Below are 9,548 nucleotides of genomic sequence, written 5' to 3' on the forward strand. Positions count from 1 at the left end.
TTGTCAACTGTTGCATTATAATGCGCTTATTTTAATTCTCGATGTACTTAAAATACAATTTGTAGCACGAATTACACACAACGATCTCCATTCTTCATTATTTGGACATTTTTAATTTTATTAATATTTACTTCAGGCAATTTGTGAATTGCAGTGTTTTTATAAATGCCCATTTATGTTTGCATGAGATTTACTGTGCCGTCAATGCTTTTTTTATCTGGTTTGAGTTTGAAAACTGTGTTTGTCGGCCAATCAAGCCGTGCTCAGCATGGTTTTCGTCATAATTACTTGCACGATATGAATCAACGGCGAGACTTGATTAAAAAAATGATTACGTTTGTTCCATTCGAAAATGATAAAGTGACCAAAGTGGGAAAACTACAGACAACACTTTATCTGGATCGGTCAAAATGAGTTAAACAAGTTTATTAATTTCCATAATTAATTTCGCAACTGTCGTGGACGCACTGACATCACAATAGCCTAACACTGTGTAATGTGATATTTTTTCGCCGTACGACAATTGATTCAATGATATTTTGGCCAAGACTATACGCACTGACGATAATACATAAATAAATAAATGAATCATACGGTGTGCAACTAAACAAAATAAACGCTTTATTGGCGCGACTGTAATCCATGTTGCGTGATAAATCAACATACTTTGGATTTGATTAATTTTCTCAGCCAAAAAATTTTCGACACGACTCAACGGCGACATTCAATTTCAGCTCACCGAAAATGCCGTTCTTCGGGCGAATATACTTATTTTATGTGTAAAGAATCGGGTAAATAATAACTTTATTTTGTTTGTATTCGAATAAAAATTCGTCACCCAAATACAACCTTTTCATTCTTTGCAAAACGAATGCACAATTGAAATGAACTTTTATGGAATCGTACATTATTAAAAATAATTTTACAAATATTTTCAACCATGCGCAGGCAATTCTTTCAGAAAAATGGTTTGAAATTGGTTTCCAATTTTCGCTCAAGATATTATGAGTAGTTAATAACGTACTAGTTATCGGGTCATATTGTGCATTTGTTTAATTTATTATTTGCCCTTCCCCGTTTGCCTCTCCCATGTCCCTCACTGTGTCTATGCACATTTTGATGCATTGCCTTCTATCATTGTGATCTATTTTTGCATTAAAACCGCATTCATATCATTCTAGTTCATCAAATTGCCATATTATCCTTTGTTCAATATAAATCCTAATTTCAGTTTAATTTCCCTTCAGTTGTACTTCAACAAGAGCGATATTGCGGTTTTGATCCGTTGTCTATAAGTAAATGCCAGAGTTATTGTGGAATGCAAAGTTGAAATGAGCTTTATATCTGCAATACAACTAGCCATTGGGTTATTGAGAAGTTTCTTTTTTGTTTTGTGTTGCAACACAAAACATTAACTTGTATTTGGAAATATGGGAAGAAAATTACTGCCTATGTAATCTGTGCTACATATGCAGAGAAACGCAATGCCTTGTCGATTCGAATGAATATTATTTACGTACAAATGATTGTTGCCTAACAATTGATTGTTTTTTTTAATCTTTGCTGAACACTACAAAACAAATGAGAATTGAAATGATTTTGCCTACGCAGGGCAAAAATGACTTGTTGGATATTTTCAGGAAATGATGTACGATTTCAACGTAATTCCCAGGCAAATCGGATACTGTGGTATATGTAATACGGACTGGCTACAAATTTCACCAGATCTTTTTACTCCAATAACTTCTGATTTTGGCATCTGTGTTTACTAAGCGTATGAAAAAAAAAACATTTTCAATCACTTTTGTGATGTTAACAGATTAAAGTCAGATGAATCTTTGATGATCTTTCTGCAAGTAGAGAACATTTTGGTATTTAAATGCAGACGTCTTTTGATTTTCAGCTTTCTGGCAACAAATCACCCACTTGATTTTTTGGTAAATTTTTTTTTGAAAACACTCCCACTCCTTCTTGAATCGCCAACTTAAGAAGCTACGATTATCACTCATGTGTCATGTAAATTTCCGTGATTGCTGGACCAAATTGAAAAATCAGCATTTGGCATGACTTCATTTGATTTTTTATGTTCTATCTATTTACTGATTAAACCTAGGATTAATACGCATACACCCGATATTTGTTGCTTATTATTCCGCCCATGCAAATGAATATTCTCAGCAGATAACATGTCACGATGTAAAAAACAAAACAAAACAAAATTTTAATTCAAGCCGAATTTTATGTCAAATCAGAGTTTGTTATTACAAACGAATTTTTATTCAACAAATAAACTTACAATATCAAAATATAATATGAATTGCGGTGAATGGTGCATGTCATTTATTTATGTCAAACATATTCAAAAATTTAAACTAGATCTCTTTTTTACGCATAAAATTAATCTCAAAATAGACAAGCCGGCTATTGCATACGAATTCAAAATTTACATCGTTGTTTGGTTTTTTTTATTTTGAATGGTAATTTGGAAGATCGGATCCATCATTTTTTCGATTCAAAAACAAAAATTAGCAATGGAGTTTTATTTTATAAACTTTCATCTAGAAAAACTCCATCGCCAATAGAGTGAATGAATGAACTTCTACTCAAATTTCATTGAAATGTAACACAGCTATACAAAAAGTGATGACTAGTCAAAAGAAAAGTCTCACATTCAAATATTAGTTTCAATGACCAGAAAACATAACATATTTTAATTTTACTTAAAAAACCAATGCTAACAGAAATCAATGCTTTAAAAATCTCATTTTTCATGCGAAGCTTTCTCATCACGTGACTTACGTGCGAAATATTTTTGCTTGTCACGATCATATATTAATTCGATTATTTATTAATGTCAATCAATTCCAGACATGCATTTCAAACCTATCAGCGACTTGGTCAACAAATTCATACACTTATCTTATTCATTAAACCACTAACTTTTAAAAACCAGACAATATATTTAGCTGTCGTCATCTGGATATCGTCAGCAGATGATACGATGTGAAAACAATAGAAGTGATTGTTATAGGTATATAAGCTTGTTAATTACTGGTATTACTATAACAATCACTTCTATTGTTTTCACTTCGCATCATCTGCTGACGGCATCCAGATGAGCTGAAATATCCAGATGACGGCAGCTAAATATATTGTCTGTTAAAAACATTCCTTATAGAGGATCATGGCAAGCATTTCATACCGATGCTCATAGTGGTGAGTAATGACAATCGATGCAATTTCATATATATTCTTTAATATTAGTGTGGAAAGATTTTAGAACCGATTATTGTTTCTCCCAAAGGAAATCTGGGAACAATCAAAGAACTACTACAAAACGGAACGGATATTAATGTCAAAGATCATAACGGTCGAACAACTTTATTTACTGCTGCTCAAAACGGTATAAAATTACACTTTTGTTACACCGTCAAAATATAAATGATAACAGATATGCTTGAATATCTTTTTATTCAGGTCGAATTGCTATAGTTGAGTTCTTGATAAATAATGGTGCCGATATAAATCTGAAAGATTACTACGGCGAAGCTCCAACTCACAAAGCAACCTTTGAAGGTAACGAAATATTTAAATAGAGTAAAAATATAAAAAAAATATAAAAAAAAATATATTTCTGAACATTTCATTAAAATAAGGTCACGAGCGTGTTGTTGAAATATTAATTAAGTATAGTGTTGATGTTGGTGCCAAAGCAAAGAGCGGCATCGCTGCAATAAATATCGCCACTCAAAAAGGTAATTTTGATGTCATTGGATTCTCTTAAAATATACCTTAAAATGTGTTACAAAATAATGTCTTTAGATTATGAAGGAATCGCTGAATTTTTACTCAATAATGGAGCAAATATCAACAATAACGATGGAGAAACTGCCTTATTTACTGCTTCGAATTTTGGTAGTTTAATCGGAAATTGATTTTGCTTTTGTCACATTGTCAAAGAGATATTTAAAGAACTAAAGTTATTTTTCTGCGATAGACTGGTTCAAATGTTATTGGAACACGGTGCGAATGTTAATCTTTCAAACAACCACGCAGAAATATATCTTATACAGCGCCACTTCAGCAGGTCATTTTCAATAAAAATGTCATTTTTTCATAGATAAAATAAAAATAAGTTATTCTTATTCGAAATATAGGCTTTGACGATATCGTTGCAGTGCTTGTGCAAAATAGAGCCGATGTGAATAAACAAGCTCAAAATGGTTGAATCAATGGTTGTGGAAATTCTATTGAGATATCAACTGACACGAAGTGACTCAGTACAGCGTTGTTCTAATATTAAACTTTTATTTTCTCTTGTCGAAAAATCTAGTTGTGACTTTTACAATAAATAAAAATGATTTCCATGAATATCGTAACAAGCAAAGTAAACTTTTCCTCTCGAATCGTCATTGTATAATATTTAAAAACTCGGTTTTAAAATGCTTTTACAAATGAAGTATGTTGTTTGTTTGTAAAAATGCGCATAGTCGTCAACCGCACCATGTCAATACGCCTGACATTGTGCGTTATCTGATGTGATTACTCCTAAAGTGTTTGGTGTTGAGAAGGGACATTGAAGCAATGCTATAGGCAAAAATCTACACACTGATTGCTATGCAGAGCGGAGCGTTTACCGTTTACACCCCACAAGAAAAATAAACGATGGAAAACAAAACATTATCATCCCGAGTAACGAACAAAAATACAAGCATTAAAATTGTTGCGCGACCTACTGTATGCATAAAATGGACAGACTCACGATTGAGTCACCAATGAAAGTTCTCTTAACAATTTGCAATTGAACTCGATGAACGCAAAAATTGTCTGCATGGAATTGTCCGTGTTCTCATTCTAAAAATGCTAAAGGCTGACAAAGTGACACGCACAGTACCATTTTCCACATTGTTTTCGTTTACCTTTTTTTTATTGAGCATTTGGTATGATTCTTGCCAAACTTTTCTCAATATGTATGCCTAGCAGTGTATGTGTGTTCGTGCCTTTCATTCAGCGTCATGTCACAGAATCTTGCGGAAATGAAAAAGGAAACAAAACCAAATGTACGATAGAAAAACATTTCATTTTTGCTGTTATTGCATATTGCGTTTTGTGCACGTGTCTGTAGAAGCTTACTGTGATTTGTTCCCTTATTTTGGTGAATCCTCGACCAAAAATAACCATTAACGTGTTTTACTAACTATAAAATCAGTAATCCTAACCATTTCTCACATTCTGTGTTTGGAATTCGCATTTGCACCTTTCATAAAGCGCAGATAGAGAAGCGCAATTTCATTTTACCATCCATTCATCTCGTGTCCGATTCCAAATGTCTGCTGTCTGAATGTAATGAAGTGATGTTTCACATGTAATCTGCTCTCTTTCGTGCGCGCAAAAATTACACTTTAATCAAAAGCATTTTCCAGCCGTTTTGGCTGCATTGTGTGAATTATTCCAACGCTGTTGTTCTCTTTTTTTTGTTAGCCGTCAGCGAAAATGTGCTATTGCATGGATTAAAGCCCATCAAATTAATGTTATGTCCTTGACAGTGAGGCATTTCTCATAAAACTTCGTTTACGTTTAAACATACAAACAGTTGGAAGCGTTTTTTCCAGTGAATCTTGTGTTCGGTTATTTAGGCGAACATTTTAAATGTAATCACGAGAGCAAAACACAGTCATTCAAAGCGATAAAATGTTTGAAGGGGAGCTAAACGAGCACCGTCCACGGCAGCTTCAGTAAATAAACACATTTATGCATATAACCGTAAAAATGAAACATCCGACAACAATATTTTTATACTTATAATAGAAACTGGTCGACGAGAAACGTTTTCATACACAATCACACCCAACACCCGCAATATCATCGAACGTTTCACCTTTTTTCTTCGTCTTCATCACCATTGATTGTGTTCAAATGATGTGTTCCATCTTTTCGCTTGAAAACAAATTTACCAGCATCTTTGGAGGCGCACAACAAATACTATAATTCGAATGACACTCAACCTGACACTGTCACATTCAATACATGCTTATGCGATGATAAATTCGCCATTCAATAAGTTTAAGTAAAATCAGAAAGCATTCGCATCGGCAGCAACAAGAATCGAGACATGCCATAAGGCCATACATAAAAGAGCATATAAAAGCAAGAATTGAACATCGAAAGGAGACTGGAGAGTAAAATGTAACGGCGATTTACCGAATACGAACGATGTAATACATTGTGTGTGTTCGTGTGATTTGATAAAGAGTCAACAACATTTTAACGACATTGACAAAAGCGGAGGAAAAGCAGTTCATGAACTTTGTTTGTTTAGATTGCTGTCTTAAGTAGATGTCTCAATCTCGTTAGTTTGTTCATAAAAATAAACATGAATTACGGGTGCCGAAGCCACGAAAATCGGTAACAATTTACAGCCATTCCTTTTTGTCCACAATTTTTTTTGGAGAGGAGTTTGTTTTTGGGATAGGCTTTACAATGAGTAATGAACACGGGTATTTTGAGTTTAACTTGTTACATTCAACTATCCCAGTGGATCGATTTTTGATGTCGCTGCTTCTGCTATTGCTATTGTTTTTGTTGCTATTATTCCACACAGTTTGTACTTCAAAGGTCAAGACTCCCGAAATTAATGTAATAATTTCAATAACATCGACAAACGAAATAAATAAATTATAATTGCCTTTCATTTGAACTGAATTTCGACACATAAATGTAAGCGTTGATATCAATTATATCTGCGTAGAAAATTGTAAACAATTTCTCTATGTTACTGACATATGCTTAATTTATATATACAGTCGACAAAACGAAACCACCGAACTTTTACCATTCTTTCATCTGTGCAAATAGCATAAAAACGGTATAACGATCCGATAAAAATGTTCCTTCTATCGTGTTCATAATTATTTACTTCTAGTCAAAGTCATCGACATCATTTTCACATTAAGCAATTCAACGAATGACCGGTGTACAAAACTTTTATGCCGAAGTTTATGTAACAAATTTATTTTATAAATAAACCGAACGCATAAATCCTTCGATTTTTGTAACCGGGAGAGGGGGAGGGAGAGAGAGAGAGAGGGAGGGAAAAAGAAAAAAAAACGAAAGCCATACGGCACTTGTTTAACTGCTGGGTCATTAGCCGACAGCCATATGCAAATAAATCCGGTGGAAGGCTCAAATTAGCAATTACAAGTAAATTATCATTCACCGGGACTAATGATAATTTACATTTTAGATCGCTGTTGATGCTGCCATTGCTGGTTTTTTGCTCATTCGTCTATCATCATATGGTTTGTTTATGCGATTGCGGCTCTATTTAATTCTCATGGAATAATTTAGTGATTGCTTTAGTTTTGACCATAAATATATGCGAGAAAATCATAAATTAATACAGTCAATGTTTGTTATATAGCCGAAGTGATTCGGAAAATCCAGTGTGTTGGTAGCGTGTTTTTGTATGTGTATGTGTGTAAATCGTTGGTGCACCAAACATAAATCGTCAGTGACCAGCGAGAATATTTATGCCTTGTTAAATGATAATTATGCCGATTAAAAGTTGTGTGTATTTTTTTCGGTGTTTCAATGAAATGAATTTCCAATGCAATACAATCCGAAATAAATGCATGTAAATTGAATGGATTGTTGGCGTCAGAGTGAATGAGTGAGTGAGAGCAGTCTTTTTAAAGCAAATATTAAAAACGATTTGTTTTGGTTGTGAATAAAATGTGAACTTAATTGTATCGCAATTTTCCATGAATATATCGCATTTACAGAAACACTTTAGCCGCTCATCGAGCCAATACATGATTGAACTATAACCAACATATTCATTCACACAAACACCACACACACACACACACGTTCACTTTGTTTACCATGTAATCGCAATACATAATGACACCGATTTAAGTGCTTTTTATTGCATTGACATCGTGCAAATCTACAACTACACGAAAACGGCATTTGCCATTTTTGAACAACAAAAGCATACTCAAAATATATGTAAAACAATCCAATTCAAATAAATTGCAAATTATTTTAATTTAGAGTTTGAAATTTACATATGCAAAACAAGTAATCGGTATGCTGGAATAAAATGCAGGAGAAATTCCGTAATTTTCAATTCAAACCAACAATATTGTACAGGAAAAATAGCACCAAACAACGCAAAACAAACATGAAACATATCGTTTGTTGTTGTTAGGTTTTCTTTACTCTCGTTCTCCATATCCCTCTATCGTCCAGCTTTTTGTCCTACTTTTTCTATTGAAATGGACGCTTTCCAATCATCAAAGTTTCAATTCATATTTATTCAGGATTAAAATTCGATTTTCACATCGATTTCCACTTGAATTTGTTTAAATTCGTTTATTCTTTAAACATTACAAACCATTTCTCTGAAAACAACCACTTTGCAGGTTAATTATTTACTTGACTTCATGTGTTTTTCTCGCCATGCATTTTATTGTTTGTTTCAAAACAAAATCTGGATCACGAACTAAAACTAAAAAACGTATAACCCAATATCTGTCCCACATTCATTGCAGTAAAATTGCGCTTTTTCATTTTCCATATAATAGAAATCAAATGGCATAGCTATTTAAAACGATCAAATAACAAATTCGAATAGAAAAAAACGACCAAAAACACGCGCCGAATTCGTGCAATTACTACCACTTTTCTGTTTTTGTGATTTTGACGGTTACTTTGTCGCTTGGATTTGTATTTACTTCTTTCCACTTCATTCACATGGTATTTATTTTTAGTCGGTAAAATGTTGAACGGTTTTTGCCACCTCACATTTTTATATGTTTTTTCGAATATATATTTTTTTGTTATTACAACTGATACACAGACTTTGATTATGCAATGTTCAGTTCAAGCTGTGGCCTGCAGGCGTATTAACTACTATATCTAGGTCATCCTATCATCGAATAGTTCTCTGATGATTTAACTGATGCTTATTTCTCACGGTTGACAAATGAGGAAAAAAGCCACTCACATGAAAACTATTTCTATGCCATTCGAAATACATTTTTTTCATCATTTTTTTTAAAATTAAGTTGCAAGATAAAAAAAAAACGATCGAAACAGTTTTGCATGGTCAAAGTTCACTTCCAGCGTGATGGAAAGCGTCAATGTTATCAAATTCAAATAAATTGTTGATTTTTTCTCTCTGTTTCGCTTTTTGCCGAAAAGACGACTTCATTTGCTTCCGATCATTTTATTTTTAAGCTTAAAATTACGGCGAAAAAGAAAACGTAAAAATAAATTTGGCATAATGAGAACTGAAGGGCCGTGTAGTTGCATACAGATTTTTAATGGCACATTTGAGATTTATGCATTTCATTTTATGTAATAGATACTGTTGAGATATTCAGTTCACACATTTTCCAAGGATGGTAAAAAGATGAAATAAAAAAAGAAAGAAATCCGGATTAGCTGGAAACAAAAACATTGATACTCGTACACATTTACTGAAAAGAAAAATGTTGCTTAAAAGACGAATGCTTGAACGAGAGAGAGAGAGAGGGAGAGAT

The 9,548-nt window shown here is 33.2% G+C and overlaps 1 protein-coding gene across 1 annotated transcript; it reads left to right on the forward strand.

Moving 5' to 3' along the window:
- Nucleotides 1–3,204: 3,204 nt before the first annotated feature.
- LOC116340676 (myotrophin-like) lies at nucleotides 3,205–3,935 on the forward strand. Its single transcript, XM_031767284.1, has 5 exons — nucleotides 3,205–3,216; nucleotides 3,265–3,403; nucleotides 3,478–3,576; nucleotides 3,657–3,755; nucleotides 3,823–3,935. Exons 1-5 carry the CDS (start codon nucleotides 3,205–3,207, stop codon nucleotides 3,933–3,935), a joined length of 462 nt encoding a protein of 153 aa, XP_031623144.1.
- Nucleotides 3,936–9,548: the final 5,613 nt, after the last annotated feature.

Source organism: Contarinia nasturtii, unplaced genomic scaffold (genome assembly GCF_009176525.2).
Source record: "Contarinia nasturtii isolate CC-2019 unplaced genomic scaffold, AAFC_CNas_1.1 Cnas_scaffold_695, whole genome shotgun sequence".
NCBI classification, from domain to species: Eukaryota; Metazoa; Arthropoda; class Insecta; order Diptera; family Cecidomyiidae; genus Contarinia; species Contarinia nasturtii.